We start from the raw sequence: 20000 nt of genomic DNA on the forward strand, positions 1-20000 counted from the left end.
TAAAACCACCTCCAGTCAGTGCTGGGAAGGCTGGGGGGGTTAATGAAGGGAGGATGAGGAGAGGGAGATGAGGAGGAAGAGGAGGAGAAATCCACAACCTCCGGAGGAGCGAGAGGAGCAGTGACTGGTGTAGTTTACCAAAGACAGAATGTCAGAGTCTCTGCTTCAATCACAGACAGACGTACACACACACAGAGCTTCATGACACACACACACACACACACACTGTGTGTCTGTACAACTGAACTATCCGAACTAACCCTTTAAATCCGAACTAACCCTCTAAAACACCAAAGTCACACAACAACACAAACTAACTGGACTACTGTGTTCTGTGAGGTAAAATTGCTGTTTTTTTCAGTGGAGTCTGGTGTGTTTGAAGAGAGCGATTGTTTAACCACACAACAGTTACATCGCCCTCTTCAAACACACCAGACTCCATTGATAAAAACAGTAATTTTACAGAACACAGGAATTGCTGGTCTCCTGCTGCCTCGATCCATTAGTTTGAGTTATTGTGGACTTTTGGTGTTTTAAAAGGTTAGATCGGATTAAACCATCAACCCTTTAAAATGCTAAAGTCACAGCAACTAGATTAGCAGCTCCTGTGCTCTCTTAGGCTAAATGGAGCTTTTTTTTTAATGTAGTCTGGTGTGTGTGCAGAGAGCGATATAACGGCTGTTTGTGGTTAAACCAAAAGGATCTTCCAGGTCTCTCTCTGTAGGGATCCTTTCCATAAAGATCACTCTCTCAATCCACCAGACTCCATTGAAAAAAACAGCAATTTTACCTTGAACAATTTAAAACCCCAAAAGTCACACAATAACACAAACAAACTAACTGATCAAGGCAGCTGTAGACCAGTAACTCCTGTGTTCTGTGAGGTAAAATTGATGTTTTTGTCAATGGAGTCTGGCAGAGGTGATCTATTCCAACACTCTTCTTGCTACCAGTCAGGTTTAAAAACACACATCAGCTTCTTACTTAATTTTCAGGGACTTGAGATGACTTAAACCTACAAAGACTGGACATATAATGAGTATTCCCCCCCCCCCCCCCCCCCCAACACAAAGCTGTGGAGCAAATACTGAACAACTGAGAACAACACAGTGACCAATCAGTGAGCTTGGAGACACCATGTGAGGTCACCCTCAAAATCACGTGTGTTTTAGCATCAAAACATCAACAGACGTCCGTCAGATATAGTTTGTGTTGCTGACTGGAGCTGCAGACCTCTGAGACTTTAAAGCACTATTTATCTGACTGACGCTACTTTACAATGTCCTAGTTCCAGTTGTAGAAACATGTAAAACAACAAGCAGTGAATGGGTCATTGAACACCTCACAGGGGAACAGAGGTCTGATGGATCACCGCACATAGAACCCAACTCATTTTTTGATGAATTTTAGCAGGATGAAGACGTTACCTGTCGGCGTCAGCGGGCGGCCGCAGCGAGGGCAGTCTGAAGCTGGTGTTCCTGTCCAGTTTGGTCTGACTCTTCGTCCTCTTGATGGAGCCTTTGAGACGCTTACTGAAAAACCCCTACAAGGTTAAAAACAGAGGACAAGAGGTCAGAACAACAGACAGACAGACAGCTGGGAGCTCATGTTCAGCTGCTGACTGATGGAGGTGGGAAAGAGGAAGTCAGACTGTGGTCCTGCTGGGTCACCTTGGTGTGGGGGAGAGGGGGAGAGCAGGGGGTGAGGAAGAGGAGGCCCAGAGTGTAACATCAGCAGTCTGACAAGGAGGAAGGAAGAAGTGCTATTCTGCTTTTTAACGTCTCTTCAACATACTCAGGCTCTGAATGAACACCGTCCTCTCTGTTTCTGCCTCCTTTCTCACTGACTGTGTGTGAAAACACTCCGTTCTGATTTGGCTCCTCTTGTGACGTAATAAATCAAATAGTTTGACGAAAAAAGAAAACAATGTTCTCTCTAATAAACCCGTCCATGTCATTTGATACGTACCAAATGAAATGACTGGACGGGGATATTTTCTGTTGGATACTTTCAAAATCAGCTACTATGTTAGTTTCTCTAATGTTGCCGACAGACAGTAAAAATAATCCCAAGTTATTATTCAACAGTTATTTTTTAACGTGTTTACGTGATGTTCACTTTTTGTTTAACCACAAAGAGCCGTTACATCGTTTTCTTCACACACCAGACTCCATTCACAAAAACAGGAATTTTACAGCACAGGAGCTGCTGCTCTGCTGCTGCCTCCATCAGTCAGTGTGTTTGTGTTATTGTCTGACTTTGGTGTTTTAAAGGGTTAATTTGGATCCAACACAATATTTGCATGACACATCTAACCGATGGAGGCAGCAGCAGACCAGCAACTCCTGTGTTCTGTGGGGTAAAATAAACTGTTTTGTCAATGGAGTCTGGTGTTAACTTGATAATCATGTCGGTGTCCTCTGATTGGTCGGTATCGGTCTGTGTAAAGAAGCGTCCTCTGATTGGTCGGTATCAGTCTGTAAAGAAGCGTCCTCTGATTGGTCGGTATCAGTCTGTGTAAAGAAGCGTTCTCTGATTGGTCGGTATCAGTCTATAAAGAAGCGTCCTCTGATTGGTCGGTATCAGTCTATAAAGAAGCGTCCTCTGATTGGTCGGTATCAGTCTATAAAGAAGCGTCCTCTGATTGGTCGGTATCAGTCTGTGTAAAGAAGCGTTCTCTGATTGGTCGGTATCAGTCTATAAAGAAGCATCCTCTGATTGGTCGGTATCAGTCTGTGTAAAGAAGCATCCTCTGATTGGTCGGTATCAGTCTGTGTAAAGAAGCGGAGGTGTCCTCTGATTGGTCGGTATCACGGTCTGTGACTACACCAGCAGAGTCTTTGTTGAACAAACGTCACTTCTGGCTCCTAAAATCCAAAATGGCGATGCCCGTAAAGCCAAACTTGCGGCTCCAGAACAGCGGTCCACCAACCAACAGGTGATGTCACGGTGGCCACGTTCAGTTCTTTTAAAGTCTATTGTGGCTACGCGGCGTCAGTCTGAATCAGAGCGGCGCCTCCTGCAGGTCAGACACTGACATGTTTTCAACGAGGAGTCAGCTGATCGTCTCATCTGATGGACGACCATAACCAGAGGCAGCAGACGGTCACGTGACTCAGCTGAAGTCGATCAGTCGGCCGCTCCCATCAGGTCCTCTGTGACAATAAGAGGCTCCGTGCAGAGCAGAGGAAGTGAGCGGCCTAATTTCCTGAGATATTAATATCCTCAAACACATCTCCCCCCTCCACCTCCCGTCCTTCCTTCAGGCTCGTCGGCTCCCGTTAATACACCACAATACAGATCCGTCGTCAGACTCTGCAGAGGCGTTGGTCTACGTGGATCAGAGAGCAGAGCGATCGCTGGTCGTTGCTGCACCTCTGACTCCCAGCATGCTCTCTGCCTGCCTCTGAAGCTGCAACTCACACTCTCAGCAGAGTTCAGATTCATGACAGGACGACAAATATCACGTGTCTGTTGTTTTATATCATATCATGCATTTATTTCAGCGTGTCATTTGTTTGATCCACTGACAGGCTCAGAGTGTTATTCTAAGTGTGTGACAGCATCATGGAAAGGATCCCTACAGAGAGAGACCTGGAAGATCCTTTTGGTTTAACCACAAACAGCACACACACCAGACTACATTCACTAAAACAGGGATTTTAGAGCTGCTGCCTCCATCAGTCAGTGTGTGTGTGTTACTGTGTGACGCTGGTGTTTTAAAGGGTTAGTTCAGGTAGTTCAGAGTCTGTAACAGGATGTGTCCGTGGCTCCATCGTGTTTCTAACATGTGAAGGTGAGAAAACTGAACCTTTTGACAGTTTGAACGTGTTTGTGTCTCTGTGAATTTGAGGATTAACTCTACAGACTTCCCTCTCAGCTCGTGCCAGGAGGATGAAGGATTTCATTTTGTGTCATTTTCTGGCTCACGGACTAAAAAGCGGAAGCTTATCAAAAGGTAAATGAACACGTTGTTGGACTGGATCAGTTCGGGGGGCTGAGCTTATTCCTGCTTTCACAGTTCTTCAGACAGTCCGACGCTGGTGCAGCCACACGGTCTGTGCTGCCGGCGGCTGAAAGCTGCTGAACCTCCGTCGGAGAGAGACACAGACTGACGTTGGGACCGAAGATGAAACATCTGAGTCGACGGCAGCAGAGAGAAGAGCTCCATGTGTCTGTCAGCTACATATATTGAGCCAGGACTCACTTATCGATGTTTTCCCGTGATGAAACCTGCAGCCATCGCTCAGCTACACTCACAGCTGATGATCCAGTCTGCTGTTCTGACTCCCATAATCACATGACAACTTATATGGATGGAGAGGAGCTTTAACTGGGTTAAAATCTGATTGGGTGTAAATGTGTTTCTGTCTGCAGCATCAAAGACACCATCCGGCCTCCGTCACTAGCAGCACGTTTGGAAACTACAGACCTCCACTGGCTGCTGTCAAAGAAGCTCGTCGACTTCTTTCATCTGCCGGCAAAACATCCTAAAATGCACCAGATTTTTTTTATTTTGCGACGTGTCCAGTGGAAAGAAGTGATGCTGAGAGAGGTGCTGTCAGTCTGTCTGTCACGGGCTGAGATGATCTGAGTTTTAGAAACATCAACGTCCAAATATCCTCAAACACAAACCAAGTGGGAGCTCAGTCTTTGAGTCTCTGCTGCTTCTTGCAAACCAAACACATCGTTTCATGTGATGGAGACAAATTCTACAGTTTCTTTACAGTAAAGTACTGAGCCTGTCAGTGGCTAAAACAAGCTGTCTGTTACTCACCGGCACTTTAAAAGGCGACGAGTTTGGATTGTCGACGGCGACGCTCTTCTCTGAGCTCCCCAGACCAGAGATACTCCTCCTCCTCGGAGATCGCTCCGAAGACACTTCTACAGAGACAAAGAGACAAGAGTTAGATGGACCAAAGAAGCCTCTTCCTCCTCTCTACAATCACCCTACTCCTCATCATCATCATCATCATCATCATCATCATCATCAGCATCAGCATCATCAGCAGCCTCTGAGCCGTCAGACTGAAGCAGACGGATGGAGGACGAGGTGGAGGCAGTCAGACATGATGGAGGAAAATCAAACACTTAACAACCAGCTGAACGAGACCAGGACAGTTGATCCAGTTTTAATAGACGAGGACTTTAAACCTTCTTACTAATGACACAATTTAAAGACTCTTCAAAGCCACCAGACTCCATTGACAAAAGTAGCCATTTTAGCTCACAGAACACAGGAGCTGCTGGTCCACTGCTGCCTCCATCAGTTAGTGTGTTTGTGTTACTTTGTCTTAAACAAATGCTTTTTGAGTGCAAACTGACCCGTTAAAACACCAAAGTCACACAATAACACAAACTAACCAACCAATCGAGGCAGCAGCAGACCAGCAACTTCTAAGTTCTGTGAGCTAAAATCCCTGTTTTAGTGAATGTAGTCTGGTGTGTGTGCTGTTTGTGGTTAAACCAAAAGGATCTTCCAGGTCTCTCTCTGTAGGGATCCTTTCCATGATGCTGTCACACACTTAGAATAACACTCTGAGCCTGTCAGTGGATCAAACAAGCTCTTTTAGCAGGTGGCTGAGGTGATCCACTGGACCAGTTCAGACACTTTTGTACCTACCAGTCATTCAGACACCAAAACATGTAGAAACAGGGCCCGAGCTTAAAATACCGGACTTGCCCTTTAAACCGGACAGGCGGACAGAGCAGCAGTCTGTCTGTCTGGTTACAGAGAAGTGTGTCAAGGACGGACAGGTTCAAAGCCCCGCACACTGCTGGGGTGCCCTTCAGCAAACCTGCCGAGTCCCAGCAGCTCAGTTAAATGATCATAAGCAGAAGTAATACGATAAATATATGATAATATACAGAGTGGAAAGAACCAAAGTTTAACATAAGGACACTAAGATGACTCAGTGACTGGTGCTGGTTTCAGTGGAAGGCCACGTCCTCAGAGCTGGCTCACATCCACGGTCATTGATTTTACAGCTAATTTTAGAGCCTCTTACTTCCTCTCCAGCTAACCCGGCAGCCATCTTGTCTGAGATTGTTGCAGTTCCTCTCTGGAGGCTCGAGCGCCTCTTGAACCGCCTACGAATCCGTTAAACGGCTGCACGGACGCTCCTGACGGCGCCGCAGCAGACAGGAAGCTCAAAATAACTCCTCAGCTGCGACGACAGCAGTCGGACAGGAGGCGGCGGAGGATCTCCTGAACCACCGGCCAAGTGAGGAGTGGTTTGATTTCAGGGTTTAAAGCTAATGAGAGGACATGACGGTGGTAGCATACAGCCACGACATGAATCCTGGAGTTTCTTAAATCTGCATTAAGTGATTTTCTGGAGCAGAACAAGCTGTAAACACAACATCAGACATATTATCAGACCATAAAGTAGGTGATGCTAACATGTTAGCATCTGTCTGCGTCCACCTCAAGGCCGGTACTCTCTGTTTTAGCTCTGTTTTTGGTCTCCACCAGCTGCTGAGGGAAATATTCCAGCATTAGCTGCAACTTGGGTCAGTTCCTGGTTTGTCCAGTCTAGTCAACGAGTTTAATCCAGTTTGACTTTCTGCCGACCGACTGGACCGACATTTGTCATCATGAGACATTTTGGCAAAATTAAAACGTCGGCAACATCATCAAGGAAGAAGGACGCCGTGTGTGTCGTGTGAGACGCTAAAGGACGCGACAAAGATATTTAACGGCCGGGGATGACAACAGGTTGGACATTAACTCAGCAGTGACTGAAATCAGACAAAAGCACTTGAGGTGAGAAACTCTGAACAACCAGGTGATGAAAATATCATGATTTTACTGTCGAACTGCCGGAGTTCAAAGGGTTAAAGGTCAGACCTGAAACGACCATTTGAAAATCCAGACTTCAGAGGATTTGTCACAAACGATGCTGGTTAATATGTGCTGTGAGAGGTCAGAAGCTTTGATTCATTCAAACTACAAAATCCTATATAAACTATAAGAATAACACTTTAAATACAGCTGCTCCTTAAAATGAACACGCTTCAACCTTTTGGACATTTTAGACATTTGATCCATTATCTTATTAGCCAGCTGTGGTCTCTTCTGTCCTCTGTTAGTTAATACACCGATAGTGAGATGAATGAATGAATGAATGAATGAAGCACTCACTAAATGTCTGAATGCTGCCTGTAAAGGCTGAAGTGAAGCAGCAGTTTATCAGCAGCTAAATCACAGATAGTCATTCACTAAAAATCCAGTCCTGGCTGCTAAACTCCAGCAGCCACCAGATCTTCACCCGACACGCAGACTCAACAGTTTCAGTGACTCCTGACGTGAGACATGAAAGCAGCACCGTGTGGAGTTCACATGACGCCTCAACGGCACGGAGACACACGTCTGAACCTGCTGCAACAGGACAACATCCAGCTCAGCGTGCCGGAGCGGCAGTGAACGCAGCATGCAGCAGCAGTCAGCGTTTCTCAGCGTTTGGCAAAGTGCTGGATCAAGTTCCAGCTGTAGGCTGCAGGCTGCATGCAGCGCTGCAGGGGAGCCGGGGACAAACTTTCATGCACATCAACCCCCCCCTCCACCCCCCCCCCCCCCCCCCCCCCCCCCCCCCAGGGAGACGAGGAAGAGGAGCGATGATGGTCCCGGACGTGGCGGACATCATCGCAGACACAAAGTTGAGGCAACATGCCGCAAGAAGCCGGGTATGACGGGTCGGTCACATGACATGACATGGACAGAAACACAGAGAGGAAGAGAGAGAGAGACGGTACCTCGGTCGCAGCTGTTCCCCATCATCTGAGGAGAGGACACACACACACACACACACACACACACACACACACACACAGTCAGGCGGGATTGGCCGGAGCAGCTGCCACCTGTCAGCCAATGAGGTTAAGCTGCAAACGTCCGTCTTCGTCCCGCAAACATCCTCGACTTGGCGTCCCCCCCGCCACGACCTGCCTCTCCCTCCTCAGCACCGCATCCTCCTTCCTCCTCCTCACGGTGCCTCCTCTCCCATCGCTGCCCTCTCTCTACCTCCCTCTCTCTCCACTCAGCAGTAATTCTAAACCTCTCTCTCTCTCCCTCCTTCTCTCCCTCTCTCTCTCTCCCTCCCTCTCTCTCTCCCTCCTTCTCTCTGAGGTTTTACTGCATTTATTCAATCAATCCCTCTAACTGCACTGTTCTGCTTTTCTCTCCTTTCTCACATCTTCCTTCTTTCCTCTTTTTCTCTGCAGATGCTCCTCTCTCTCTCTCTGCAGCAGCTCAGTAGCAGCCTTGCTCTCTCTCTCTCCCTCTCTCTCCTTCTTCTTCTTCTCTTCTTCCAGAGCTACATTTATCGCTGCGCTCAGAGGATAATTACTAAATAAGTTTCCCCTCAGCCGACTGATGTGGGACACAACTCAGGAGGCTTCAGCTATTAACTGTGTGTGTGTGTGTGTGTGTGTGTGTAGGTGTGTGTGTGATATGATGGAGAACACACAGCTCTCATTGTTCACTGTGTGATCGAATCACAAACAGGCTTTGTTTCAGCTTTTAGTTTGTTGCACTGAAATCGGAAATAGTGAGAAATAATCTGAAAATAACATTTAAATAAACCTGAAACAGCCCTTAAACAATCCTAAAAGAACCGTGAAACAGCCCTTAAACAACCCTAAAAGAACCGTGAAACAGCCCTTAAACAACCCTAAAAGAACCCTGAAACAGCCCTTAAACAACCCTAAAAGAACCCTGAAACAGCCCTTAAACAACCCTAAAAGAACCGTGAAACAGCCCTTAAACAACCCTAAAAGAACCCTGAAACAGCCCTTAAACAATCCTAAAAGAACCCTGAAACAGCCCTTAAACAACCCTAAAAGAACCCTGAAACAATATGTGTTGTATAATATTATGTAAGCAGAAAGTTGCTCCTCAGATATCACGTCACAACGACCTGAAGACATCACGACTCTAAAGAAGAAGACGGAGCAGCTCAGAGCAGAGGAGGCGGCAGGAAGTCAGACACAGGAACAGGAGAGAGAATCCACTCAGTTTTCAAAATAAAAGCCCCCCAGCAGACAGTCAGTGGTATATTCCAGCAGCACATCAGTATTATTCTCTAATGGGGGGGGGCACCAGGCCAGACGTCAGCAGCTCAGAGGGTTTTTAACACCATGACGACCAGAGGATCATCTGGGATGGAGAAACACTCTGACTGTGACTTTAGCTGCTGTCTGTAGCTGCAGCACAACAAAGCAGGAAGTACATCCAAGAAACACATTTAAAGCAGCAGAAGAAGAAACGCGGCCTGTTTGATCCTGTTAGAAACACATTTAAAGCAGCAGAAGAAGAAACACAGCCTGTTTGATCCTGTTAGAAACACATTTAAAGCAGCAGAAGAAGAAACGCGGCCTGTTTGATCCTGTTAGAGACACATTTAAAGCAGCAGAAGAAGAAACGCTGCCTGTTTGATCCTGTTAGAAACACATTTAAAGCAGCAGAAGAAGAAACGCGGCCTGTTTGATCCTGTTAGAAACACATTTAAAGCAGCAGAAGAAGAAACGCGGCCTTAGAAACACATTTAAAGCAGCAGAAGAAGAAACGCGGCCTGTTTGATCCCGTTAGAAGCTCCAACATCAGTTTAAGGACCAAACCAGCTAAATCTGAGCAGAAACACTGATCAGCAGGAGGAACTCTCTGAAACGCTCCTGGTGGAGATGAAGATGTGAACAAAACTGGACTTTAACCTGAAGGAGCAGACGACAGGTCCGTCTGCTCCCCACAGTCAGCCCACGCCGTTTGACTGACAGGTGACCACTGGATCATGTATCATCATCATCATCATCATCACAGGTAACCACTCTATTAGAAAACCAAGCGCTAAAACATCAGCTGATCAGTTCAAGTCACTCAGTCAAAAAACACAGACAAGTTTATTAGCTCAGCTCCGCCCCCTGATGATGTCACTTCCTGTTTCTCCAGCTCAGCGGCGGCCTGAGTCTCAAGGGGGTGGAGCCTCCGATCAATAACGTTTCCACCACTTTATATCGTCTATGGAGGCCGATGTGAGCGACGGAGCGCCGACACTGACGAGGCATTCAGGTACTGTGGGACTTTTGTGTTGTCTTTTTATTTGTAATTTGACAGGAAGCTTTTACCTGCACGGACGAGGCAGGTGGGTTATTATTAAACCTTATAATAACTTTTACCTCATCGTGGTTTTATTTGACTGTTTTATTGTTATCTATTGGTACATTTAGTCTGGTACCTGTGTTATTGATCGGACTTTCTCTTGAAAAAGAACTTTGAGCTGCATTTTATGTGTAAACGGAGCTGAACACAGTTAATTATTATCTTTATTCAAATGTACAGCTTTTAAAAAGTTACTGTCATTTACAGTAAAGTTTACAGATCGGTTGTCGTTCTTCACGTGTGTGATCAGTTCCACTAAAATCAATCATGTGTTTAAAGCTCCTCACGATCACATTACACTGATTGATGTGGTTTTATTTGTGTCAGTCAGGGAATCGAACCCACGGCCGCGATCTCGCTCTGACATCTTCAGTCCTCTCAGGGTTTCGCCTTCGTCCTCCTCCTCCTCCTCCTCCTCCTCCTGCTCTTAACGAGTTATTGATCGGGGAGGCTCGCTCAGTCACGGCTCGGCCTAATCAATCGTTTTGGGAGGATTCACCAGAGCCTCCTCTGACAGACGCTGCCGTCGGCAACCTTGACCGACAGGGACGCGGTCGGACTGAGGATCCAGACCGGCAGGCCGGAAACACCCACACAGTCTGTGTCCGAGGAGACGCTGATCAATAAAGCTGTGCTCTGAACACGGCTGGTGTTTTGTATCGTTATCTTACAAGCCTGAATTTGGGGTTTTGTAGAATTGTAGATGAAGTTAAAGGAGTCTGGTGATATATATCTATATCTATATCTATATCTATATCTATATATATATATATATATACACATATATATATATCTATATATATATCTCCATGTGCAGATCCAATCAGTGAATTGATCCGAGCCTGATATTTCCTTTCCTCTGAGCAGATTGACATGTTTATTCATCGATAACTCCTCCTGTGGGCAGCCTGAGGTGACTAAATTACAGCATGTTGTAAACAGCTTCAATAGTTAACAAGTAACAATAATAGTTAATAAAATAACAACATGATAGTTATAAATTCTAAATACATAAAAGTAAAGAGTTTAAAAGATAACTGCAGTATTTTAAAACCTGGACGAACCTTTAAAACACCAAAAGTCAGGTAGTCTGGTGTGTGTGCTGTTTGTGGTTAAACCAAAAGGATCTTCCAGGTCTCTCTCTGTAGGGATCCTTTCCATGATGCTGTCACACACTTAGAATAACACTCTGAGCCTGTCAGTGGATCAAACAAGCTCTTTTGGTGGATCTACTGTGATCAGGTGTCTGACGCAGACATCCTCAGACCCCATTCTGACCCCTTGTCCACCATCACGGAGCAGGTTCAGAGCTTTTACACCAAAAATAAATCGGTTCAGGACCTGAAAAGTTCCCAGCTGGAAGCAAAAGGTGGCAGATTTTCCTCGAAGTGAGACCTGTGACGACATCGGTCTGATTCTACAGGCTGCAAACAGCCACAGCTTGGTGCCGATTGGCTCTGAGGCAGCACTCAGACGCATCAACACATAATGAACTAAACTCACTTAAACTAACAGCTGAGCGAGGTCACATGTCAGAGCCCAGCCAACCAGACGGCTGCGGCTCCTTCTGATGTGGCTGTTATGGTGAGAACTGCTGGTCTGTACACAGCTAAGCTGAAGAGTGCATCTAATGTTCTAAGTTTCAGAAAATCATATAGTAATATACAAAATAACAGTTTCATGGTGATGTCAGCCTTACCGAGCCTGACTGAGCCTTACAGAGTCTGACTGAGCCTTACAGAGTCTGGCTGAGCCTTACAGAGTCTGACTGAGCCTTACAGAGCCTGGCTGAGCCTTACAGAGCCTGACTGAGCCTTACAGAGTCTGGCTGAGCCTTACAGAGCCTGACTGAGCCTTACAGAGTCTGGCTGAGCCTTACAGAGCCTGACTGAGCCTTATTTTTAGGCTGACTGTTATATCGTTTGTGACCATTAACCTGAACGTGAACTGTAAAGTGGGCGGAGCAGCAGGAGGAATGCTGGGAATGTTTAAAGGCCTCATTCATGAGCCGCCACACCTGACGACAGAGGAAACAGGGACACAACAGAGATAATCTGCTGCTGAAAGACGCCTTTGTGTCAGATGAGCCGCTGGACGGGCCCAGAGCTCAACCCACCGAGAGGCCTGGACCTCAGGCTCAGCAGCACGCTGAGCCTGAGTGTGTGTACAGTGTGTGTGTACAGTGTGTGTGTGTGTGTACAGTGTGTGTGTGTGTACAGTGTGTGTGTGTGTGTGTGTGTGTGTGTGTGTGTGTGTGTGTGTGTACAGTGTGTGTGTGTGTGTACAGTGTGTGTGTGTGTGTGTGTGTGTGTGTGTGTGTGTGTGTGTGTGTGTGTGTGTGTGTGTGGATCCTCTGATCAAACAGGTTATTTTCTAATGTTAATTTCTCTTTAACATGTTTAGTGACTAACAGCCCTCCTCCTCCTCCTCCTCCTCCTCCTGCTCCTGCTCCTCCTCCTCCTGCTCCTCCTCCTCCTCCTCCTCCTCCTGCTCCTCCTCCTCCTCCTCCTCTGACACACAGATCAGCTTTCACTCCAAATATTCAAAGAATTTCTGTTCTCATAATGGAACCAGTTCTGTTTGCTGAGCCGCCTCCTCTCACATCACTTCACATTCCTCTGAATTCATTAGAGCTGCTCCCATCTGAAGCCGGACGGTCACTCTGTGCACTTCTTCTGTTGGAGTCTGACACAAACGTTAAATATCCACTTTATCACATGAATGTCGTGACTTTTACTTTATGAACAAATGCTGTTTCTACCCATGATCCTCTCTGTCCTCATCCTGGTGTCTGAGTGACTGGTAGGTAGTAAAAGTGTTGGAACTGGTCCAGTAGATCACCTCAGCCAGCAGACACCAAACGGGCTGCAATGGCTGCAACGTGATCCTTTGGGACAACTGCACCTGATCACAGTAGGTCCACTAAAAGAGCTTGTTTGATCCACTGACAGGCTCAGAGTGTTATTCTAAGTGTGTGACAGCATCATGGAAAGGATCCCTACAGAGAGAGACCTGGAAGATCCTTTTGGTTTAACCACAAACAGCACACACACCAGACTACATTCACTAAAACAGGGATTTTAGAGCTGCTGCTCTGCTGCTGTGACTTGGTGTTTTAAAGGGTTAGTTTGAATCCAATCTAACCTGTTAAAACACCAAAGTCACACAACAACAAAAACTAACTGACTAAGGCAGCAGAACAGCAGCTCCTGTGCTCCTAGAATTACTGTTTTTGTCAATGGAGTCTGGTGGATTTGAAGCAAGCGATAGACACAGAGTGGCCACCTTAAATACCCCTGATCCATGCCCTAACCCTAACACAGGTGGCATATCACACCTGTTGCAAATATCCATCAGTCTAATAGCAGCAAATTATATATATACATTTAATTTTAAGCCTCTGCACAGATTAATAAGCTACACATACAGAAAAGGTGCATAAAGAAAAACAGTAAATATCATTTGACGTACTTTGTATAACTGAGGTTTTCTTAATGGACCTTTTGTAAGTGTGTAACTTCGACGTATTAAAATCCTTCTAACATGAAATATTTGGTGTGCTGACCTGCAACACACCTGAGAGTTTAGGACGGTTTAGTGCTGCTAAACATTATAATTCAACGGAGAAAATGAGGGAATAATTGTTAGCTGCAGCTCTGCAAAGACATGATTTACATGTAGGAACCATGTGATCATGAATCAGTCCTGCTGATACACGTGGAGACGTCAGGCAGGGACACTACTACATTAAACACCTTCACAAACTGTCTATTTAGGCTGAATTAAACCCTGCTGGATCTGATCCAGGGCCAGTCTGTCATCCAGCTGCAGACTGAATCAGTTCAACGTGTCACGACAAGGACACAGTCCTCATTAAGCTGCACGGTGAGAGAGAAATCACATTCACGGCCCCGGTTAGACAGAGAGGGAGAGAGATGAGCCCGAGGAGACGAGCGCTCTCCGCAGCATCAGTCTGCTGTCAGGTCACACTCCTTTCACTCTGCAGCTAACCACCAACAAACACAGCGCTTAAAAATGTGTAAAAACTCAATGAAGTTTGGTGCACAGCCAACATCAACACCACCAAAACTGCAGAAAAGAGCGGCACGGTCCTTTAAACAGACGGCCGCCTCATCCTGAGACAAAAGGAAGTGATCTCAAGTGAATTTGGGACACAATGCTCTAATTATAGCCGAACTGGGGACAGCTGGAGCGCCACAATTTAGGCTAACTGTCACAGCAATCCATTCGGAAGGAGGAGCAGCCGAGTGCACGCAGCCGGAAGGAATGTGATTCACAGATACACAGCGTGGACGCAAAGCCCACAGAGCTAACGACACCTCACTGGTCTGCTGTGGGTCAGACTGAGGAGCATTCACACCTGTTCACCTGTTCACCTGTTCTCCTGTTCACCTGTTCACCTGTTCTCCTCTTCTCCTCTTCAAAGAAAACTGATTCATCTCTTTTCATACAAAGTCTGTGTTTTCTAGTTTGGTCCAACAGTCTGAAGAGTCTGAGGAATCACTTCAACACCACTGCTGCGCAGTACTAGTACTTTCCCTGTGCAGTAGTACTAGTACTTTCCCTGCGCAGTAGTATTAGTACTTTCCCTGTGCAGTAGTAATAGTACTTTCCCTGTGCAGTAGTATTAGTACTTTCCCTGCGTACTAGTAATAGTACTTTCCCTGCGTACTAGTACTAGTACTTTTCCTGTGCAGTAGTATTAGTACTTTCCCTGTGCAGTAGTATTAGTACTTTCCCTGTGCAGTAGTATTAGTACTCTGCTCTGATCCTGATCAATCAGCAGGTAAACTCGCCTAACATGGATCACAATACCGATCACTTCCGATCATTACCGATCATTCCCGATCACTGCCGATCAGTGAGTGAACTTCTCCCTCGGTGCGGGCTGCAGGTTGTGTCTGCACGCGGAGGCTCGACAGCCTCACGCGGGTTTCGCCGCCCGCTTTCATGTAAACAAACAGAAAACTAACGGAGCTCGCGCCGTCTGCACACTGACGTCAGGCCGTCCTCACACCACCGGAAGTGTGTGTGATTTAATGAAAGAGTTCCTAATGAAAGAGTTCAGCACAGACTCACCCAGAAGCTCCATGAGCGGCAGGTCACCTCATGTCCGCGGAGTGTAAACACTCATTCAGCCCGAGAGCAGCTCCACTGCACCACACACACTCACTCACACACACACTCACACACACACTCACTCACTCACACACACACTCACACACACACACACACACTTCCGGCCTGGGCCTTCACAATAAAAGTCCTCCTGAGGGAGCCGTGAACTGACTGAACACATCAGCCTCAACTTTTACCATCTTAGTCAGAATAATAATCTGGGCAGCTGACACACACACAGACAGACACACACACACACACAGACACAATTCACCTCAGAGCGATTTAAGTTCAATTTAACACCTGAAAACTAAATAAGGATTTTAAAAAAGGTCAAATTGTCATCTTATTTTAGATTTTACATTTTTTCAAAGTGTTTTCCTGCATGTGTTTGGTTTGCTGCTGTCAGATGTGAAAGTGTTAATATCAGTGATTGTGTCTTAAAAGCAGGAGGGAGGTCAGATAATTAAAGAAGTGATAATAATGAATGAAATGAGAAACTCATAATAATGGATCAGATCAAAAGAAGTACTTTCTTCTGTTGTCTTGTTTTATTATTGGAGGAGAAGAAGCCACAGTCAGACGTGGCTCCAGGCTACAGAGAGTTAAACTGTTTTATTGTGGTGGTTATGGGCCAAATCCAGATTGTTTACAGGCTTTTATTTTGAAGGCAATGCTGTACAGGATGTGTGGTTTTATTGTGGCGGTGCTGTCAGGTAGAGAGCAGACTGAGGAATGCAGCAGATCCAGAGTCAGCCAGAGCTTCACCTCAGACACAGTTTAGACTGAATCAACAGCAGAACAACTGCAGACGGAAATATTTTATTCTGTCTCCTTGTTTGTTAGCAGACGGGAGGGAAGCTTTCCAAACTATTTTTATTTCTTGTATTAAAAACCTCATACATACAAACACACTTTAACACCCAGAAGGCCACAAACAGCCACTATATCGCTTGTCAAAACCACCAGACTCCATTGGCAAAAACACTGATTTTACCTGACAGAACACAGTAGCTGCTGGTCGACTGCTGCCTCGATCAGCTATTCATTTTGTGTTATTGAGTGACTGTGGTGTTTTAAAAAGTTAGCTTGGATTCAAACTAACCCTTTAAAACACCAAAAGTCACAGCAACTAGTCTCTCAGCTCCTGTGTCCTGTTCTCTAAAATCCCTGTTTTAGTGAATGTAGTCTGGTGTGTGTGCAGAGAGCGATATAAAGGATCTTCCAGGTCTCTCTCTGTAGGGATCCTTTCCATGATGCTGTCACACACTTAGAATAACACTCTGAGCCTTTGGTACAGTTGCCCCGTTTGGTGGCTGCTGGCTGAGGTGATCTACTGGACCAGTTCCAACACTTTTACTACCTACCAGTCACTCAGACACCAGGATGAGGACACAGAGGATCCAAAACCAGTATAAATATATAATCAAACACAGTATGAATCTGGTATAAAAACCAGATTTATCCTTTAATAAATCTTGAAATCTCAGCTGCAAGTGAAATTTAACTGACTGCACCTTTAACTACAAATGTGAATGGGGTCACGACCTGCAGCCTGACAGGAAGTCACCTGTGCTCTGCAGGTGAGGAGGTGTGACGCCCACACGGCCTCCGGCTGTTTTCACACGCCGATCAGTTTCCTGTAATCTGTGAGCTCATCTGGTGGCGTCATGACCTCCAGTTTTAAGAGTCTGTGACACGGAGAGGAGAAGGTGAGGAAGAGGAGGATGATGAGGAGGACGAAGAGGAGGAAGCAAAACGAAGCTGCAGGCGTCTCCGCGCTCAGACGGTTAATGAGCAGTCTGTCAGCGCTGTAATTAGACTGTACAGCCAACAGTGGACTGAAATTACATCTCAGATACGGTCGCTGCTGCTCGTCCTTCACTGTGAGACAATAAACCAGACACAGGCAGAACAACAGCAAGAGGAGGAGGTGGAGGAGCAGGAGGAGGTGGAGGAGGTGGAGCAGCAGGAGGAGGCTCATAAAGAGCTTCTAATTTCCTGTTTCATTATTTCACTTCTCAGTCTGACTTCATCATCTGACGGTTTCAGACACGGCAGAACCACAGAACTAAAACCAGTGCAAACCAAAGATGAATCCAGCATTAAAGTCAGTGTAAAAACCAGTTTCAATCTAGTATAAAAACCAGCAGGAATCCAGTATCAAACCCAGTATGAATGTAAAAATAAACTATAGAAAAACCAGCGTTAAATCACCCATAAATCAGCAGTTTGATTCTGGTGTTAAATCCAGTCTAAATCATGCAGTAAAACCAGTTTGAATCCAGGTTTACACCCTGGTTTAATCCCAGTGTGAACCCAGTCCAGACTGGTTGTTGGAGGCCTGGCTGTGTGGGCAGACTGGGCACATTAACATATAAATAACCTCCTCCCCCTCCGCTGGGTGAGGGCGGGGGGGTCAAGGGGGTCACTGGATGAATGGGTCTCTCTGTGGCTGACTAAGCAGGAGGGGGGTGGGGCTGCCAGCCAATACCGGATCAATAAAGTGATCACTGGGACAAAAGTTTTAAACTCCCTGCTGGTTGTTTCCCCAGGGTCTCGTCCAGGATCACACCTCGTATGTGAAACCGGGTCTGGACCCCTGCGGCTCCGGGCGGGAATCCCCTCGGCCCAGGCCGGCGTCCCACGGGGGGGGCAGCGGGGTCGGCCCGGCTCCTTCAGACGGACGGACGGACACTGGACTCTTTGTCCTCCAGACATTCCCCTGGTCACAGAGACGTTCCCACACAGAGCAGGAAAATTACAGGCTGCACCCGAACGCCTCATTATGGCAGAAAACATTCACCTGCTTCTCACCAACACGCTCACACTCTTAACTACAGGGACATTAAAGGGACTGTCCGTAGCTCATCCATAGTCAGACGCTGAGTACTGTACTGCTGTGGACGGGGGCGCCGGAACTACTAAAAAAAAAAATCAACTCCAGTTTGAGGGGACGCTGTATTTAGAATATTTTACATCAGACGGTCCTTTCTGACGGACAAATGAAGTCGATTTCTCTCTCACTTTGCTCAATTCAAATCCACCAGACTCCACTGACAAAAACAGTCATTTAACCCTGCAGGCCACAGGGTGGCTGGTCTACCGCTGCCTCGATCAGTTAAGATTTGTTTGTGTCGTTGTATGACTTTGGGGTTTTTAACGGGTTAGTTTGGATCCAACACAATATTTGATTAACACACAATAAGAGTTTTTCTCTTATTGTGTGTTAATCAAATATTGTGTCAGCTCCTGTGCTCTGTGAGGTTAAATGACTGTTTTTGTCAATGGAGTCTGGTGGCTTTCTAGACAGCAATATAATATATAGTTTGTGGTTAACCAAAAAGGATCTTACAGGTCAGACCCAAACGAACTCTTTAAATCACCAAAGTCGCACAACAACTCAAACAAATCTTCTCCACAGGCTTTTATTTTGAAGGTAATGTTGTACAGGATGTGTGGTTTTATTGTGGCGGTGCTGTCAGGTAGAGAGCAGACTGAGGAATGCAGCAGATCCAGAGTCAGCCAGAGCTTCACCTCAGACAGTTTAGACTGAATCAACAGCAGAACAACTGCAGACGGAAATATTTTATTCTGTCTCCTTGTTTGGACGTCTGTTTACGATAAGACGGGAGGGAAGCTTTCCAAATACACACACTGAAGACAATCTATTCATATCACCTTTATTATGCTAAATATCTCATCTATACTAATGCACTTTAACCCCCAGGATACCAGAAATAGACACTAGTTCACTCTTCAAACTCCACTGACAAAAACACAAATTACCTCACAGAACACAGGAGCAGCTGGTCTACTGCTGCTTCAATCAGTCTTTTCAGTTTGTCAGTCTGTTTGTCTAATTGGTGTTTTAGAGGGTTAGATGGATTCAAACTGACCCTTCAAGACAATAAAAGTCACAGAAACTAGACCAGCAGCTCCTGTATTCTGCATACAAAAATTACTGTTTTTGTCAATGGAGTCTGGTGTGTTTGACGAGAGCGACATATCAGGATGTTTCAGGAGGTGAAACCACTGCAGCACTTGGTCAATACTACGGCAGATATAACACAGACAAAAAGACCAAACTCTCAAACAGATTCAGCATTTTATTCCAGGAGGAGTGAGACCTCTGCTCAGTCCTCTGCCTGGAACACACCTCTCCAAAACTCCAGGATATTCCAGGACATTCCAGGAATGCCAGGCAGTGAAACTAAATCCGGTCAGTGTAATCCCCAGTTGTGCATTCATAGGTTTGTCAATTTGACTCACACACACACAAAAAAAAACCTCCTCCACTGTCTGAATATCATCACATCTGCTCTTTTGTTCTTACTGTAATCCCTGATAATGACTGCTGGGTTTGGCCTCACACACACACACACACACACACACACACACACACTCCATCCTGCTCTCTCTGTACTTCCTGGGTGAAACAGCCCACAGCAGTGACAACAGCAGTCCGTCGTCATGGCAACACCACCTCTTCTGGCTCTTACCTAGCACGGCGGCGCCCTCCGCTGGGAAGTCTGGGAACTGTCCCTCTGAGGGGACGCTGACGGTCCTGCGGAGACTTCGACCCTTGGACGAGTCGGTGGGACTCTCCTGAGCCTCACCCACAGCCTGAGGGGGGAGGAGAGGGGGGAGGAGGAGGAGGAGGATGTTACTGTGTGTTACTGCAGGACAATAATCTGATTCACTA

At 46.2% G+C, this 20000-nt stretch overlaps 1 protein-coding gene across 2 annotated transcripts in view; it reads right to left on the reverse strand.

Moving 5' to 3' along the window:
* rasal2 (RAS protein activator like 2) overlaps positions 1-20000 on the reverse strand; it is a 67407-nt gene that overhangs the window by 21050 nt on the left and 26357 nt on the right. The window contains exons 3-5 of one of the 2 annotated variants that reach the window (XM_070844639.1): positions 19798-19921; positions 4778-4884; positions 1428-1543 (exon numbers count right to left, since the gene is read on the reverse strand). In XM_070844639.1, coding sequence (XP_070700740.1) covers positions 1428-1543; positions 4778-4884; positions 19798-19921 — 347 coding nt within the window. Of the gene's footprint in view, positions 1-1427; positions 1544-4777; positions 4885-15256; positions 15317-19797; positions 19922-20000 lie in introns of those variants that run through there. The other variant, XM_070844640.1, reaches the window with a different exon arrangement.

Source organism: Pempheris klunzingeri, chromosome 15, assembly GCF_042242105.1.
Source record: "Pempheris klunzingeri isolate RE-2024b chromosome 15, fPemKlu1.hap1, whole genome shotgun sequence".
Classification (NCBI taxonomy): Eukaryota; Metazoa; Chordata; class Actinopteri; order Acropomatiformes; family Pempheridae; genus Pempheris; species Pempheris klunzingeri.